This window comes from Limulus polyphemus, unplaced genomic scaffold (assembly GCF_000517525.1).
Source record: "Limulus polyphemus unplaced genomic scaffold, Limulus_polyphemus-2.1.2 Scaffold5426, whole genome shotgun sequence".
Taxonomy (NCBI): Eukaryota; Metazoa; Arthropoda; class Merostomata; order Xiphosura; family Limulidae; genus Limulus; species Limulus polyphemus.
Genome location: NW_013671036.1, coordinates 28856 through 49477, shown reverse-complemented (window position 1 = coordinate 49477; position 20622 = coordinate 28856). Strand labels below are relative to the sequence as shown.

Sequence of the window (20622 nt, the reverse complement as noted above, 5' to 3'; positions counted from 1 at the left end):
TAAAAATGTGACAAAACTTATTTTTCTTACTTAATTTATTTCCTTAAACTGAGCATTTAAATTAATATTAACCATTTATATGTTAAAACAAAAATTAAAGGTAAATTACAATTTACCTCCACCTGATGGGCTGTCTGGAGAAGGATGGGAAATCATAGTTGGGCTGGATACACGACCCTGTCCAACAAGCCAACTGAAGTCAGCATTCAGATCATTTGTATAGCCACACAAGTCATTGTCAAAGTTACAACTACCAAGTGGATAGCAAGCTGATGAACTGACTGCCACATCATCAATGGTAATGACACTATTTCCAATTTTACCCCTTCTTGCTCGAACCAAAATCTATATAATAGTTTAAAATATACAAATATTTAATATAAACATACATAAACTCTTTTTTATAAGTTACATTTTACAAATTATGGAAACTGTAAATATGACATATTATGTACTTCATACTGTGAAATAGCAAACCAATCCCAATGGCATCATATGGTTCAACATATTTCTTTATAGAATACATTTAACTTTTCCCCACCCTGTCTAAATGTGTTAATTTTACGTCATCATAAACATAAAACAATTCTGATCCACTAGGCTTGACATAATAAGCCCTAGAAAATAAAAAAAACAAAATGTGCTTTTAATTATCAGTTTAGTTTGGCATATTCTATCAGAAATTAAAAAGAAAAGGAAACTTCAGATTAGTCTCATGTCAGAGTAACAAAAAATATGATCACTCACAGATTTCCACACTAAAATATTAAACACACACTTAAGAAGAATACTTATTCTTTGATACAAATTTTTCTTTATGCATTTTGCAATTTTAAATATGTATATATTTAGTATTTCATTTCAGTAGCTTAAGATTAAGTCAAAAATATCTGGTATTGTGAAAAAATTGTTATTAGAAAACTCTAAATCACAATCTAATTAAATCCTTTTTCTAATGCACTACATTTTAAATTTTTACATTCCATATGATGCACTAGATACCTCTACACACACATAATAGCTTGATTCTTTGCACATCTGCCTATGAGATTTGCATACCACTATCACTGAGCTAACTCCCACATAAATTGCGCTAGTGCATAATGACATCATCATGCAACAGTAGCCTTCCACCAATAGGAGGATGACACAACATCATTGTGCAGAAGCTCCCCCTGAGCACTTGTACTCAAAAGTGCACCAGAAGTTGGAAGGATGAGTAGAAAGGTGTTATGAGGTGAGTATTTATCAGAAATACATTTTCAGGTAAGGAGAACATTAACTTCTGCGATGATACCTCAACTCTACGCACAGAATAAAACAAAGAGAAAAAAATAATAACCCAGAGTAAGGGTAAGTACTCTCTCAATGGCATTCTTGGCCAAGAGATTCAAGATGCTGAAGATAAAGAGGATCAGAGGGAGGAGAAAAGGAAACAGGAAAAGAGAAATGAAGTGAAGAGATAGACTGTGGGTGAGAACTTGAAGAACCATCTCTGAAGACTAAAATTGGAAACCAAAAGTTTGTAAAATGAAACAAGAAGGTTCCCACTGGGCCAAGCCTGACAGCATAGTCACTAATGAGATGAGTGATGACCTTGACATTGTGAAGTGGGACAATGGGAAGAAGAAGAAGATCTGTAGAAAGCTAGAATGGGATAGAAAGATGTGGATTAAGTTGTCTTAACAACAAAGGTGATGTTGAGAAAGACAAGAAACCAAAGCAGACAATGAGGCCTGATGTTGGGCCATCTGTTCTGGATCTTCAATGAGTCAGGAACATCCACAAAGACCTTCAGACAAAACCAAAATGTGCCAGACAAAGATCAGAGAAATAAGAGTAAGGTAGGTGAATAGTAGTTAGGAGAGCATCCTGACAATAGATGAATCAAATAAGGAGGGATAAACCAGAAGTAGTAGTATGGATTAAAGTCAGGAAAAGATGAGAACAAATCTCTCCAGAAAACCCTTCTAGAGTACAAAGAAATACCTCAGAAATAAGGTGATGGGCTAAAAAGTAAGATAAAGGCATGAAAATTTGGCACTAGAAACAAAAGTTAAGGATCCACCCCCAACCAGCAAGTGGTTAAAAAAAAGATTCCAATGATTGGAAATCAAGGAACAGAAATGAAGAACCTCTATAAATCAGGACAAAAGAGTTAAGTAAAGGATAAGGAGGCATGTGAGTAATTGTGCACAACTGTTCGAGAAACGAGTCCATATAGCAAAGGAGAAAAGACAAATTAATCCTACATATTGGTTTCATGTAGTAAAGCATGGGAGGAATCAATAGACATGAGAAATAGAAAAAAGATAACATACGAATGAAATTATCTCAAGGAAAAGATGAGAAGGGTGAGAATTTTGATCCATAGATAAAATAGTGGCTAGAGTAAAATCTAGTGGGGGGAAACAGCCAGACAAAATCATTGCCATCCTGTTCAAAGTGGGGAGAAGGAACATCAACTGAATGGAGGGGACGAGAAAGCACAGAGAGCATGAAGGAACCCAAAATACATTGAACAATAGCTGTCACATCCTCCATAGATAATAATCTTCCAATAGTCACAGTAGACACAGGTCCCATGTTAGTAATACTGTCACTATCACAGGACGAAGTGGGAGTTACCATCACTTAAGAATTCATAATGACCGATAAGCAGGATCCTTGTATTTTTCTTAAGTGAAATTAAAGAAACCAGTTATATATAAACTAAATATAAATTTTGTGAACTATTGCAAATCTCAGGGAATCGTTTAAAAATTTTAAAAACATGTCCATTCAAGACAATGGCAAGGAAAAGAATGAAGTTCTTTTGAGTGTAAGTGTATAGGGGGTAAGCTACTGCAAAAAGAGATTTTATTACACCCTCCTATTATTGGAAAGCTATAATCACATGATGATGTCATCAAACACTAGCACAGTTCACATTAAACATGTTTCTTAGGTGGGAGGTAGCTCAAGACTAATGGCATCCAAATCTCACAATCAAATGCAGGAAAAAATCAAGCTAAGTGTGGAAGTGAAATATCATCTCAGAAGAGTTAAAATACAAATACTTGTATGAAAAAAGGAATTGGTAAGATTTGAGAATGTGCGTATAGAACCCAAACAAGAGAAATATACTTATCTAAGAAACTACAATCGTCATATGTTATATATATATGAATAACAAGTACTTTTAGTTAGCTGAATATTGGGATACTGTTAAGCAAGTCAATATAAATACATTTTTAAATATTATTACTTTTGAGACAATAGTTTGTTTGTTTCTGGAGTGACTTAAGGACAAAAAAAAACATATTCATCATAAAATATTAAAATAAGTTAAAATAAGTTTAAGGAGAAATACTAGAATATCAAATTCATTTGCAACTGTCTAGAAATGAAACTTTTCTTACAATTTCAAAAGTAAGTTCAATTTTCCATTTATATTGTTTGCGCAATAACCAAATCAAAACACATTTTTTATTTATAACTGAAAATCATTCACTGTTTCAATTGCTTCAGGACATATTAATAAGGCAATGAAATTATGACTACTAATAGACTAAAGTCCCTGTTGTACATATTATGGAATTTAATGTTAAAGATTTTTTTCAGCTTACAACATAATCTAATTTTACTTCTGTTACAAAATTAAACTTTCCATAAATTGACAAGAATGTAAAATAAAATGTTAAAAACCTGATATGAACTTGAGTTAGATATTTCAACTTGTCCGTATTGCCACTGATTTCCAAAACTACTTGTCCATTTCTTTAACATGATTTCATCTTTTTTATTAGTTTGAATAAAAACTTCAAGGCTACTGTCACCCACAGGGTTGATGATATAGTACCACAGACTTAGACAACGAACTTTCTGACTAGCATCATACATAGGACTAACAATGTCAGCAATGCTGTCTTGCAGAGAACCTTCTTCACTTACAGTCTGTAATACTTTACCTGAAGAATTTATTAACAGAAAAATAAGTCAGTAAGATTAGCTATTGCTTACTTAAATAAATAATTTCACTAGAAAACATAAATTAAATGCTAACTAAACAACCTAACTGACAATAAGATTAGAAAAAAATACAAATATTTAACAAGGCAAAACAACACGATCTCTCGTACTCAACATTTTCATGTTCAAAATATACTACTTATATGTAGCACCCACTAGAGCAATAAAGATTAACTCGCAAGTCACTTTAATGTTCCACTCTACCTAAAAAATCCAAGCATACACAGAATAAAGTCTGCACAAGAATACCCTAGCTATCACAACTTTTACAGCTGGCACAACACAGTCATGGCTGGATAAACTGTTTACCTGATTGCCTCACAAATCATATTTGGACATCACTTCAAAACTGAGTGATGCAAACTACAAAATTTATGAACAATTAATTGTCAATATCCCAGTGCTAATGAGCTTCACAACAAATTAAGCATTGACAAGAAACCGTGAAGATGATATACAAGTTAAAAATCCACAATAATGAAGAGTTAATTGCAAAATACTTGCACTGAACATTCATGAACAACAATGTATGCAGTAAAATCATAATGCATTTGTGGAAATTATGATTGCAAAACAATTTTTCATGCTCTTCAAATGAATATTTAACATCCTCTGACATAACTTGGATATCTTTATAAATCTTGTACTTCTAAGTTCCTAATACTGTTGAATAAGCACACACATTACAATGTGCATATAACCAAACATTGTAACTATTTTACATATTGATTTTTTATTATTCCAGTAACCTATGATCTCTCTTCTCTAAAGCTCTCAAAACTCAGAATTTTTGCATCTTAAAAAACTGAACACTACTACCAGCCTCACTATATAGTGTATATCTCCATATATACATACTTACAGAGTTCACTTGCAGAGCATGCTGGGAGGGCCATGTCATTTGTTCAAAATATGCCCAATGCTTTTGGCAGTAAATATGTATATTTATAAAAAAGTTATCTGAATAAACAATATGTTAAATACCTTGGTAAACAGTCTATGATAAGCACATGGCCTTATGAATTTTATTATGTAGATTATATTAAAACCATTCAGCTACAATTAGAAATTAATCACTGTACCTTAAACATCAAGAATAAATAATTATGAAACCCACCAAATATGAGAGAAATCAGTTTTATTTTTCAGTATTACTGTCTCATTCGTTTTGCCTTGTGAATTATATAAGCATTGTACCATAAAAAAATAAGAACAAACAATTAAAAACATACCCAATGAGCTATCAGTTGTATGGTCTATTTCAGTATTATTGTCTGGCACTTTTAGCTTCCAACTATAAATGTTAGGCTTTTGAGATGTCCTTCCATAATTCCATTCACACATCCCAAATTCAAAAGTACAAACATGTCCCTCTAAAATAAATGTTTATAGCATTTGACATTGTAATGGTCATTAATAATTAACACTAACTTAAAGTTTAGAATTATGTATTTCAGCTTAATGCCAAAATTGCAGCTAGATGATTTCACTTTAGTTTAATAAAGTAATCAAAAAATGCAAAAAGCATGAAAAAACAGAAAAATATTACTGGAACAGAAAAGTTAATAAAAATCTGGGAATAATATAGTGTTTGAGTTTTATTAGAATATAATTAAGTGTTAAATGTGTTATTTTATATGTCAAACTAATCACATCCTCTAATAAAATTCAGTTACAGTAAATCAATAAAGTTAATATCTCATAAAGTCCTTTACAAAATATTTTATATGGCAGTTTACATTTAGATATTGCTAATTAATGTAAAAAAATTTTTGCTGGTTTTTCATACACTTTCTTACAATGAAAGAGTGTAAAGATGTGTCTGAATGTATAAACAAAAATTATACCCAAATATGCTAACCTTGTAGTTGACAATAAAAATGAACCAGTTAACACTGAACACCCCTATCTTAAGATGACTAATCAAAGAAATACACAGCTAAAATGACTAGCTACAATTATGGCTGCTTCATTAAAAGTCAACTTTAATACTACCAATAGATTTTATTTATGTAAATGTTACAGTTTTGTATGATGATTAGCGAAAGGATGAGCAATTATATGAAAACAACCAGTTAAATCAAAATGGTTTTATTTCATTTTATTTGTCCTAAAAATTATTCAGCATTAGGATGAATGAAAAACAAGGTCTGATTTATCACTAATTGTGTATAGATAATAGATGCTGCAGAGAAAAAATACTGAACTGACCTTAAATTTCTCAGACACCATGCTCTCATAAAAAGTATATTGTTCACTTTCATAACTAGCAAAGCACGATATATTGAAGAAATACTGCATTAGCTTTGAAAATTAGTTTAAAAACTTCCATAAAAAACGTGCTAAATATATGGCACAACTAAGGATTTTCATTTTATATAGCATAACAAAACTCCAATAACATGGTTCTGGTTTTGTTAACACTTTGTAAGAGTTTGAAACTTTCCCTTTCAATGAAACAATTAGTAGAAATCATACAGTAACAGGCTATGATTTATAGTTAACTCACAACTCACCAAAAGTCATGTAAAAATATCATTTCAAAGATCTTTTTTTTGGAGGATTCACCTGAAATACCACAGCCTGTAAGCTAGAACTTGGTGGAGTAAAAGTGATTTTTGGCTAACAAGCCAAGCAAACCTCAATAATTATGCTGCAAAACAAAGCATTATAGGAATTCTCTACTGTTTTCAAAAGTAGCAATTATGACTAAAAAAAAAGATTGTTGTGCATGTTTCTGGCTTGAAAATTGGAAAAAACTTGTTAGAATCTTTTGTTTGGAAACATCAACAGTTTATAATGTAATATATTTTACTGTAGACACTATAACATTTGAAATTAAAGTGCAATGCCAGCTGGTTATTCTATGCCAATAATAGTACTGTTTAACTAACTTTTTTTCATGCTTTATGATACTTTTGAAAAGATTCAATTTTAAACATTCAAATTAGTAAAAAAAGTTTAATGTGTGGATATTTTTATATTGACTTGGATACACATAGAAAATTATGACATTAAACTACCAGTAGAAAAGAAAGTTATGGTGAACTGTGTCTAAAGTTACTACCTGATAATAAAAAATAAGGCTTTGCTATTAGTAGTTTGACTTTCAATATACCTTGCTGCTGACATGACCCAGTGCTTCCTTTAATTTCATCAACTGCAATATCTCCTGCAAATCCTTTGATTGGTAAAGCTTTGATCAGAATCTGAAATAAGAGAATATTAACTTTATATATCATACACCATTCCGAACTCTGAGATTCCATCCATGACACACATTATGACCAGCCCACAAACTAAATAAAAACTGTTATACAGTTGTAACAGAAAGGCACGGTTCCACATACTAATACATCACATGAAAAACAATAAGATAAACTGAGGTAGTTATTTTACTCATTAATTTCAAAACTTCTTTACAATAATAAAAACTATTAATTAAAAGAATTGAAATATATCTCTTTTTAATATTTTACATTTTCATTTCTTTCTTTTTTACAATTTATTGTTTAAATACTTTGTAAACAACAGATCCTTTCAGTAATTCTGGGGTTGAAATTTTTCACCAAGGAAGACAGTTCAAGTTTGATATACATTCTAACATTATACATGTATTTTATACAGTTATCACCACCAAAAAATTCTAAAGTTACTTGCAATCTCTAGTGTCTTTTGATAGCTTCATTAACAATAAACTTGTTGATACATACTAACATAGGAAAGAAATAAGAAAAATTATAACTAAATGCCTGATCATACCAGTGATGGTGAAAGAAATAAAAATACCTGAATTAATAAACACGTATGGGTCTCTCTATTAACATATTAAATCTTTTTAATATATATCATTTGATATATCATTTACAAATAATAATTTGGTTGAAAGATATTCATGTAACAAATACAGCCTATCTCACTCTCCTATAGCATGTATTTTGCATTTGTAAACTTTAGTGTTTTTTATAGTTCTAACTTGCCAGTATTATAAATTCAGTTAAGCTGCTTTCTGTGGTGTTTATTTTATTTCATTTAATTTCAATGCTTTTTGTTTTTTAACAATATAGGAAACGAATTTAAACATTGTAAACAGATGGCTCTACAAAAAATATCCTTTAAATCTATTTAAAATTATAAAGCATGTACAACAGTTATTAAATCTAAAAGACATATAAAAGTAACACACTCTCAAGCTCACATGTATACTTAAAGGAAGATGAAAGAACATTACAATTTTCTCATCAACAAACAAACCTGATAACCTATAGTCTCTCACACAAAACACCTGTGGTTTGAATTTACAAATTTCACCAGTTTGTAAGTATTGATTTCATCATCTTAGAACCAAAAAGATTTACCACAGTATTTATGGGAAAGGAAGTTGCATACCAATTTGTTATATCTTCCTCATAAACTCAAGATTTAAGCTTAAAATGAATAGAGGCTTTCCTATGATGAATGATAACTATTTTTACTCATTTAAACTACAGGAATTTTTATGAAAAATGCCCTCAATGTGAAAATTAATGTTTCCATCATTTTCAGCTTGAAAATATGACAAATTAACTTCAAAATTACATCTACACAGAAAGCTTAATACATGTACAGTGAGATCTGATAAAGTAAAAATTCTTCTGATTAACCGCTTTAAACTGACAATATAAGCTCCTTAAATATCTAAATTCATTCGAGAAAACATAGAACTCCTGTAATTTTGTACCTCCTTAAATCCTGCCAGCAGCTGATCTCATCAAGATCACAACTGTATATATTTTTGTTAAAACAATTGCTGTCTGTTATCAAAATAATTTAAAATTTATCACTAATCTATTATTTTGAAATATAATAATAATAATAAAAAGAGCTAAGGTAAAAAAATCTTAGTTAATTACCTTAAAATTTCCTTTAGGAAGAGCAATAGACTCGGCAAACAGGTGCCATTTGTCTGGCTGTGACCCACGAGTTCCCCAGAAAGCAACCTCTTTTTCTGATTCTTCATCAGTAACACTCTGAAATAAAACATGAAGTTCACCAACAGCAGGGCCAAACATATGATACCAGAAGGTCAGACAAATATCTTCATCAGGTACAGATAGAACAGTACTCTCAAGAATGGCTATTTGTGTTGAACTGTGGTCTTGTAGTGAAGGCACGTACAAATAACTACCTGTTCAGTAAATAATATTTATTAAGAGTATGATTTCAGTCTTGCAGACTATTAAAAACGAACAATCATTATATATATAAAAACATATAGAAACCTATCAGTTAGAAATAAATACAAACATGAAAGAGTTTAGTAAAATGGATTGCTTTACCTGATTTTGAATCTAAAACACCACTGCTTTACAATTTAAGACTGATGAAAGTAAGCCATAATAAGGAAGAGAACAACTCATATACATTAGTTGTTGAGCAAAAATATATAGTTACCTTCTCTTTTTTTTTTCAATAATAATTAACTTGTGGGTATTTGACAATGCACTTACATTTAAGTAATATATAACTGGGAATCAAATTATTTTTAAGACAAAATAAAATGTGATATTTGTGTCCCCAAAAGCTTCTTAAATAAGTTTGAAAACCTTTACTGCTTTAAAAAAAATGAAATTATTTCTACACTTGTAGTCTGCTTTTCAAATGTGACACATATAAATCCTACACAACTAACAATATTATATTGAGTGTAATAGAAGCCATTTTGGTAGTAATTGCAATTTCTAACAAACTTGAACTTTCAGATCAACAACAGTATTACAGCTCTATAACATATAATAATATAAAACATTTTTTTCATCTGTGTTTCTATTAAACAGTACTATAGTACACAGCAAAACACAAGAATCCAAACATTTTGACTTCAGCTATTAGATACATATACACTAATTTTATACTATCCATATCCTATGTACCACTGTTAGGCATGTCAATACCTGACCTTATTAAAATCAAATAATACACTTTCCATAACAAACACTTCCCATTACATAATTAAGAGGGGAAAGCTGTCTACCTAAACTAAACCTTACATTGACCAACAAGAATAAATAAAACAACAAATAACTAACTAAACTGACAATCTTACACAAAATCAAAAAGTAATTACACTTTCCACATAGATTACGAATCAAATAAAATAAAACTAAGTTAAAAAAAGATGATGATAAGGCCAATTAAACTAATAACAGCCATCAATCAGTGTCAGATTGCTTTAGATTTTGACATGGTTTATTTCAAGATAAAGTTATAATTAAACTCCTTTGTTTTTTAAGCACTCAAATAAATTGATCTCAACTGTCCCAAAAATACAAGTTAATATGTTGGTACTGTATGAAAATATGTTTCAGTGTATTTTTCTCTAGTAATGAAGATCACTGTCCTGTAACATATTTCTTTAAATTTATATTTACTTCAGTTAATAAAAATCAGATCTTTTACAGCCGACAAAAATACATAAAAAAATTGTCCTCAAACTTATGAACTACAAAGAAAAGACAAAACAATCTTAAATATTTTTTGTAGCTTTGTGAGTTACATATGAACTTAAATATTGCCTTAAATAAGGTATTTTTCAGCAATTTATATTTTGTTTTACCTTTTCCATCTACAGGTTTCAATGGTCCAAAAATCTCTGCAGCTGAAGATCTCTCTCCAAACTGCCACGTTAATTCTCCACTATTTTCACTCCAATAACATAAAGTATTCTCGTCAAATGAGCAAGTCAAAAACTCTTCAACTATAATAAAAAATAGAGAAACAGAAAGAAATATAAAGACATTTTTTCAGAGGAAGTCTGTTAAAATAGTATTGTGGGAATAAGTTATGGGACTCAGTTCTTAAATCTAAAAAAAATGTAAGTCACTCTAACTATACTAATGAAGCTAATACTAAAAAAAATACTGTTCTGTATAGAAAATGCAATTATCTACTACATAACAGATTACCATTTATAACGATGTTGCTTTATTATTACATCATTAGGATAGTAGTACAAGTAAAGCACACACAATGAAAATCATCATGTCAAACTATAAATACAATTTCACAAGCACTTAAAAGATAGATACAGATTATTGAGTAAAAACTTAAAAAATGTGATTTAGCAAAGAATACAATAACAATATTAGCTACAAAATAAAATCATATTTTACCAAATCAAGTTAGACTGAAGATATTTTTTTTCTATTAGCTTTTTTTTGGGGGAGTTCTAATGCAGTGAATAAAGTTGATCTTGTAAATACTAGCAGGTTTCTTGATTATCCCTTTACATGTAGACATGTTACTTCATTAAGTATAGTATTCTATACTCTATAGGTTGACCACTGTTTATTTTCTGCAACTTCTTTATACTTCACAAATCTTAGGATTTGTTTGGTAATTACACACGAGCTATCATGCAAAAACCATTCACATTTGTTGATAAGTATATAATTTACAATATTCCGACATTTCTAAACTACTGACCAGACAGAACACAGCCAGTCAGTAGCATCCTATCAACCACACTAAGGGATTGACTGTCACTCTTATAATGCACACACAGCTGAAAGTGCACAAACTATTTTGAGGTATCACACAAATTTGAACCCAGACCACTAGCACCAAAATCAAGAGCTCTTGCACAGGACCAAACTTTTCTACTTCAGTTTTTCTCATATCATTTGCATAATGTTAGTTTTGAAATACCATTAAAATTTTTTTTAAATCATATAAGACATTACAACCACAGTATTAAAATATTCTTGAATTCAAGAATCAATTAGAGTTACTGTTATCAAAGATTAAAATTCAACCATACCTACAACATTAAAAACAGAAGCTTCATATTAACTACTTTGACTTAAGATTGTTCAATGAAGTTTTCACTCTTCATCCATCTCAGGCATGATAAGTTTATCACAGATTGAGACCCAGTGTTGTTGTTAGCTGGTTGTTCAGCTTTGGGTTTAAGTTTCCAGTTAGGAGCACTTTCTTTTCCCTTAATGTCCATTCATCTGTTGCTGCGTCTATTATTTTGAAGTGTTCAATGTTAGGCTTTTCGCTACATTCTTTGTATTAGATTGTTATAAATTTCAGAGTCGTTGGAAAGGCTGTTTTGCATATGATCCTTAACTCTGGTAATTAGGGTTCAGGTCATTGACCTAATGTAGCCATACCTACAGTATAAACACGTGTATTGATATACCACCAGTGATTTTTTGATAAAGTGTATTTTGTCTTTAAAAAAGAAAAAGTTATATATTCGTTTGTTCAGTTTGAATATCACTCTTAGGCTGACTTGGGGATAAGTTGACTGTAGAATATTCTTGATTTTTCGTTTTTGGTTTGATGCCATGAGAACCATGAGAACTTATTATGCCTAAGATGGGCAAAAAGTGAAAACTTCATTGAACAATCAAATGTCAATATTTATCTCAAATACTTTGACTTAATAATACTGTGTTTTGTAATTGATATTTGTAATAAAATCATACATCAATGAATTTCTGTTAAAAAATATGCTTGTATTTTAACACAATGTTATTTACAAGTGTAGTTAGATCTTCATATAATATAATAATATGGTATAAACCCCACAGATACGGTACAGCCAGTGTATCCAAAAAACTTGTTCTAGATTCATTAATTCCATCATATGAAATATAGTAGACAACCACTATTGAATATTTAAACCAGTTTTTAATTAATTACAGCTTCACTTTGGTCATGTATCTGGCAACACTAATTTTGTAAAAATCTTGTAATTGAAAAAAGTTTTTACTTATATAAAACACTTAAAAAAAGTTACATAATTCAGAATGTGCAATCTCATTTTATTCATTGCAAGTTTTTAAGTTTTTTGATTAAGATTAAAACAACACTCATTTTTATCATTAGTTCCAGTTTCTCTCTGTAATAACTTAATTCATTATCATCCAACACTCTTGACATCAAGTGAAAGGAATTACACATTTTTCATACTAATACACAAGATATAGACATATGTGAAGAAATTATGCATATTAAAAATAACTAATTGATCAATTTGTGATAAAAATTTGAAAATTAATTTTACATTCTTTACTTCTCCAAATTCAAATGGATGTGAAAAAAAAAACATCTTCAGATAATTTGATTTTTATCATAAATGTTAGGCCTACTGATTTGTAATGTTTCATCAGTGTTCAGCATTTAAATTGTAACCTAACTGATAAACTGACTTGACATTTATATTTCATTGTAATTTTGTACTGATAATCAAACTAGAAGTCAGAAACATGTACATATATACAGCATCCTCATAACATTTCATTAACCAATGAGTTAACATGTATCAAGAAAGGTAACAATACATGCATGTTATAAACTGAGTTGGTTTCACTATTTCTGTGCTCATATCTTTACACATTACATGTAATCTGTGTTAAGTATAAATGACTACTTGCAAAAGATAAAAGAATAAGCAGGTTGCATAAAAGACTTACGAATACTTATATAAATATGTGAAAACATTAAAGAAACTATAGGTTTCTGCATATACCTAAATAGTCATAGCAAAAAGAAAAATACATAAATATACACACCTGGATTAGAGTCTTTTTCATTTTCAAACTACCAGTAAGTTAACAACAATTGCTTTTTCGAATCAATATATCAGACAGCAGTGAATCTTGAAACTTAATATTTTTCCTATTTTATTAAACTAAGGCCACTTACTCTCATCAGATGGAACGGCTTGCTTAGGCATAAGGGTACACTCTTTGGTACTAATAAATTGAATGTTGTCAATAGCAATAAATCCTTCAGATTCATTTTTCAAGTTTCCCTCAAACACAACCTGTGAAAACAAGTTTTTATTGGTTTAACTTAATAATTTGGACTTTAAAGAATTTAGAAAATGCTATAATCAATACTACCAAAATACTCCATGTAACTAAAACCAGTTAACTTTTCAATTTCTAAGTTTTAGTAAACCAGTAAAAGCTTTTTACCTATATTTATAATTCTTTTCTTCAAAAACTCACAATACTTGTAAAGTGTCTGTCAGTTATGGTGCAATTATACCATCAAGTAATCAGAGTATACTCATCAATGAGGCTTGCATAACAATTTCATAATGTATGCAGTTTTTATTGTTAACATGAGTTAATAGTAGATTTATTGCCTTGTGCAAACAACATCAGCAGCAAAACTTTCCAAGCACATTGCTGACACAAGACCTGTGTACTTTTTTAATTCACTTTTAATATAAGAGATACATTCTAACAAAAAAAAAAAACTTAGGTAATAACTGAAGTGCAAAATGAGTGTACTTCAGAGTTTGATAATGATCATAAACTGATTTGTGTATCTAGATTATCCACCTAATCCACTGTTCTCAATATCACACAGCAATAAATGTAATGCTTCTAATCTATTCGTTTGGACTTTCACAAACATGAAAAGAGAGGAATTATCTTATTTTTAATGTTAAAAACACAAAAATGTTACAACAGCAGAGGTCACGTGACACCAGTAACATGCCACGTGCTTCTAGAACGTTCATGAAGCGTTGGAAGACTACTAGATATGGGGTAGTCTTGTATATATAAGACCAGCCAAGAAGTGACGGGAACAATGTGTAATCGAACTGCGAACAGAGTATTGTTGAGTTGAGCACATGAGACGTTTGTTGTGAATTATAGCATTTGTTATAGCGCAACTGTGGAAATTAAGTGTATTGCAAAGTTGTATTCAGAAAGAATAAACCAGTTTTATTTAAGAAAGGACTTGCATCACCAAAGTTTCGTCAGAACAAAATTTACGGAAAATTAACTAACGAACGGAGACGTAACAAAAGGTTCAAGCTTAACCAAATGTTTCAATTAAACAAGTCTGTATCATTTGTGAATATTATCAACATGTTGCATCTGAAAGCAAAATATCAGTGATTCCCAATCTTTTATACTCTGCAGAGTGGCAAAATATTAAATCTGTGTAAGAAAGTTTATGGACCAATATAAGTATAGGCTACAAATATAAATATTGTGAATATTTATTAAGAAAAAATTATACATATTTTTAATTGTTTCTCTTTTTTCTTTATTTCACCAGCTCACACTCATGAATCTTGAAGAATAAATTAAACACTATAATCAACATCCAAAGATCACCTTCAATGTGTGTTTAGGCCTCTACTGAGAAATTAAATTTTCTTTTTTTTTAATCCAGTTCTCTAAACAGCCATGTGGTTTATGAATTTTAATGTCTGATGTGTGAAAGTGAGTACATGTACATTGCCTCAACTGTCAAAAGGCTGGAAGATCATTTAAAAAGAATATAATCCTAGACTCAAGAACAATTCAAGCATTATTCAACATGCACTAGGTGATTGTGATGTGGTCCTATTCCCTATCAATTTCAAAATACTTAGTAAGGGTGAAAACGAAGCTATACTGAGGGAGAAGGGAAAGCTTCTGATTAAACAAAATTGAACAATAAACAAAGCACTACTGAACTTGTGCTTATAATTCAGATCTTTGAATTTCATTTCTAAATACTCTAGAAACCAATCCAAGTCCAATGTTTAGTCTCTTTAAGTTCCTGTTATACAGAAATTGTATTTTTTTTTCTTTAAGCAATATATTGTCTGCAAAATAGCAATTGAGACCTCAATATACTTTAAATACAATTGGATACCTAGATCAACCTGAAACAGTGTAACTCAACCTGAATATATGCATGTAGTAATGATAATAAAACAGGCAATCAGAATGTTTTTATTAAATTAGCACTAAGTTTTAAACAAAAATTATACACTGTCTATCAAATATAAAATTTTTTTATAAAAAACAATTCATAATTAGGTATTAATAGTACAATAACAAATATACATATATTTTGTATATTTTTTAATTTTTGTTGGATAACATTTATATTGCCAATAAATCTTTGTTTACTTATACTTAACTTCTAAAAGTAAACAGAAAAATAATAAAATAGAATATTCATTTATAAAAAATAGGATTTCACTATTTCAAAGTATTGTATTTTTTGTACCTTTCACACCACATTATACTAGCTCATATCAAACTCTTATAAACAATAGTACACCATGGTATCAACTTTATAAAGCATTTATTTTCTATATTGTAACAATTTTATATTTTACATTTATTGATTTCTTTAAGTTTTTGTTACAAAATCAGGTTTGAATTCATGCAAAAACTAACAAATCCATATATCTACTTTTCTTTTTGCATACGTTTTACACATTTGTTAATTTGTCTGACTTGTGGATATTACATAAATTTTAAAAGCTAGGAGTAAATCTTATTTCTATGTAGAACATTTATATATTGAAAAGTTAAAAAAAAACACAAAATATGATAATGTACAATGAGAAGCATGCTCCCACCTGATGACTTTCATCCCTTGAAACCACCGACACTCTTCCTTTCTTCCACGTTTTGCCATGGTAACCTTTAAGCACCCAAATAGGATTTTCTGTTTGATTCTCAGTTCTAACCATCACCTGCAAAAGCATCTTAATGTTGTTAATTACTTATAGCAAAAATACTCAAAACACTGTACAAGGAAAATTTAAAAAGAGTCTAAATGACCATCTTGTCTAGTCACCATGATAAAATATGACTTTTATGTAGAGAACAGAAAAAAAGTCAGGTTATTTAAATTTTAAAGCAGCCACTTTTCAGGAGGTCTGAAATCATTACAAATCTTAGATAACTGAAACAATTTAATTTATGCCACTTACATAACGTATGATTTGTTTCTTTAAGCACAAAGTTACACATTGAAATATCTATACTCTGTCTACTACAAAGAATCAAACCCCAGATTTTAGCACTGTAAGTCCGCAAACTTACCACTGACCCATCGGGGACTCCCATTTAATGTAAATAATTTTCTTAGTTTTTCATAACTTCATTCAAAATTCTGATACAAAGCATAAGCATACACAGCTCACTGTACATTAATATTATGGTGGCCAGACAGTTTGCTACTGAATATTTTGTTCCTGGACATTTCGCTAGTGGTCAGCTCGCTACCTGATAATTTTATGTCATAATCAGCTTTACATATCTTATTTAATATCATAAAATAAAAATATTGCATCAGTATTAGTTCATTAGACAAACACCCCAATCAGTAAAATATTAGTAAATATTTTTTCGATATTAGCTTATTAGAGAAATACTCCTTCAAAATAAAAAAGGCTCTTATGTTGTAAAACATTTCAATTGAAATGATAAAAGATCTGAACTTTTTAAGAATGATTCAGTTTTCCTCGATTAGTTGTTCAGCCATAATGAGTTATTTATACATAGCTGAAACAGGTAGTGAAATGACCTGGTAGCAAAATACCCTAGTAACGAAAAGACCGGTAGTGAGCTGACCAGTAGCGAAATGTCTGGGAACAAAATGTTCGGTGATGAACTGTCCTAGAACCGAGTATTATACAGAAGATACAACTCTAAGAAATACTTTAAGTATAATTACATTAAGTTTCAAAGACAACTATGTCATTTTTAAATAAAAAATTAAAAATCATGATATCTTCAAAACACTATTTATTGATGCTTGTTGTTATATGAAAAGTATAATTTTTGATATTTCATTCAAACACAAAATTACTTAGAATGAAATATCTGTAATTTTGTGCTGATTTTGTCATAAATCAAATCATCTATATAAGTATACTTACTGTAAGCATATGATCTTAAAGTACTTCAATTCTGTCCATAGCAGGAAGCCCAAGCCTGCTATAAACATCTTTTATACAATATTCATGTGTTGGTGCTCATTAGCATGGTCAATTTTTTTTCCCCTTGCTAACATTCAGTACTCTGTCTTGAATTGTATTAAATGTTTATTGATTCTTTTCTTATTCAGTTTCAACTGTCATTTGTCAGATAAAAAGCATCATTTTTGATACATAAACCATCTTTTCCTCCTTATTGTTGCACAACTTGAATTATTTTTACACTTACTCAAGGTCTTCAAATACTCAATTACTTCGGGAAATTCTGAATTCCATTGAGAACATTAAAATCTTAGAATACCACTCTCTCTTTATATTTTTTCAATACATGAATGTTTTAAAATTTCCATTTTAGCATAAACTATGTTCTATACAAATTTTATCCCCTGTATAATAAAAGTTCTTTATTTAAATTAAACTGTTTATGTCATGCACTATTTCCTTTACAATATATGTACATGCATATATGTTCCCCAGCATTCCTGTCAACCTTGTTCTCCTCTTGGTCTGCAAAAGATTAACAGCAGATGTGTCCCTACATCCCTGAACAAATCTAAATGTAAACAGTCTTTTAGAACTGCTGACCTTCTGCACTAACTCCACCTACTTCCAGTTCCTAAACAAGTTCTTTGAACAAACAACTGGCCATCCTATGGAATAACCTCTCTCACTCATTCTCAGCCACATTTTCATGGAAGACTTTGAAGCCAGAGCCCAACAGACAAGGATCTTAAAATCTAAGATTTGGAAACACTACGTAGATGACACATTTGTTATCTGATCACATGGATTATCATTGCTTGAAGATTTCCTCCATCACCTAAATTCTGTAAAACCCAGCAAATATTTCACCATGCAGTTAGAAAAAAAATAAAACCCTCCCATTTCGTGACATACTCGTTCACCAACATGATGACTGTCTCACCACAGATGTTTATAGGAAACCCACCCACACTAACAGATACCTGCACTACAGGTTCAACCATTCAATAGCTCTTAAACACAGAATTATATCAAACATGTTTGACAGAGCCAGAAAGATTTGTGATGAAGATCATATTCAAAAATAACTAACCTCAGCAAAGTGAAACAACCAAACAACAAATCTAAACAAAAAGAACTCAACTATGAAGTACCATGTTCATGCAGCAATACTTACATTGGAGAAACTGGTTGTACTATAGAACAAAGAACATAAAGATGCTACAAGACTAACACACCCAGATAAATCACCTTTGGCTGAACATAACTACAAAACAGGACATATCATAAACTGGGATCAACATAGAATTTTTGACAAAGCTTACCACTGGAAAGAAAGAAAAATCAAAAGAACTATTTACATCAAACTTCACCAATCTGAGCTCAACAGAGACAACAGCGTGTACATCAACGACTTATGGATATGCACTCTCAACAAACTCTGCAGACAAAATGATGATGTCACAGTTCCATAGACAACACCCACCAATCACGGCTCTCGCTTTACCTCACAGCCTGGTCTTTATCACTAGGCCGTGCTTACCTTTTATGAGACTTTACACAAGTTCTTACAGGAACCAGAAAAAGGCCTCAGTACAGAAGATGAAACGTCATCCTCTTTTCACTCAACAGGCAGTTGCAGTACATTAAAGTTCTCAAACTTACAGTACTCATATCAAAACTTATATATCCCATAACTATGTGATCATGCAAGAGTCAGACAAGTTCTATAAAATTGCAACTGACCCACAAGTAAGTTTTGTATGCTTTAATAATATATAAATTGAACTGTAAAAAAACAGCTTCAGGTAAATAGGGGTGAAAAAGTTCAATTGAGATGTATTGTGATAAGCAATAAGTTTACTTCTTGCATGTTTTATATTAGAATTTACCCCATTGCAAAGTGAGAAACCAAAGTCCTCCTTCAAGCTGGTAGTCAAAAAGAACTCAAAACTGTTTTGTTATAAAAAAAAGTAGAAAAGTATGCTTTCATAAAATCTCCCATAAACCAGCTTTTCCTATGATGTTTACTTGTACAACAATCTCAAGACCTCTGTATTAAAACCAATGACAGGAATTACATCGCCACCTCAGTATCAATAGTTAAACCACCATCAAAAGCATGAATGAGGATATCATTTTTGATATCTTAGAAGAGACTTTCACAACAGATAATAAACTGTGATTAGAATAACTAATGTATTAACAACTGTCTACATGCCTTTACAATTTTCTTTCAATAAAATGTAAACATAATTTTTAAATTAACATTATTTAATTTGCCTTCAAAGTTTAAGGTAGATGAAACTTATTTGCCATGACTGTTAGAGCTATTATCTTTCTTACAGTGTGAACCAAATAAGGTCCAAGATACTTATTATTATACATATCCTTCTTTCTATAGTACTAAAGATTTCTTACCCGCAGAGATCCTCTTTCATCACCATACAAGTGATACCAGAAGACCATACAACGACTCTCATTGTACAGTGGAGAGAACATTTTACTTTGCAGTCGAGAAACATGGTTGGACTTTGTGTCATGGGAGCTTATAAATACATAGAATCCTGGAACAAGAAGAACACATATGTATTCGATGACGAGGAACCCACTTTGAGACTAATAATGGCTGGAGATGGCTTGAATGGGTAATGAAGAAAAACTTTAATATAAGTTTAACATAACAGCAAATGTACAACGTTTCGACAAGGTTTTGTCATCATCAGGTGCCAAGATACTTATTATTATAAGTATCCTTCTTTCTATAGTACTAAAGATCACCTGATGATGACAAAACCTTGCCGAAACGTTGTACATTTGCTGTTATTTTAAACTTATATTAAATTTTTTCTTCATTACCCATTCAAGCCATCTCCAGCCATTATTAG

General features: G+C 30.4%; 1 protein-coding gene across 1 annotated transcript in view; it reads right to left on the bottom strand.

The window, feature by feature from the left end:
* Positions 1–20622, bottom strand: part of LOC106472570 (MAM and LDL-receptor class A domain-containing protein 1-like) — a gene marked incomplete at its 3' end in the record, with an annotated part of 61894 nt that overhangs the window by 16655 nt on the left and 24617 nt on the right. The window contains exons 4-12 of the mRNA XM_022401133.1: positions 20156–20301; positions 16388–16504; positions 13708–13828; positions 10607–10747; positions 8904–9178; positions 7130–7220; positions 5244–5384; positions 3688–3950; positions 117–345 (exon numbers count right to left, since the gene is read on the bottom strand). Of these exons, the coding sequence (XP_022256841.1) occupies positions 117–345; positions 3688–3950; positions 5244–5384; positions 7130–7220; positions 8904–9178; positions 10607–10747; positions 13708–13828; positions 16388–16504; positions 20156–20301 (1524 nt within the window). The remainder of the gene's footprint in view (positions 1–116; positions 346–3687; positions 3951–5243; positions 5385–7129; positions 7221–8903; positions 9179–10606; positions 10748–13707; positions 13829–16387; positions 16505–20155; positions 20302–20622) is intronic.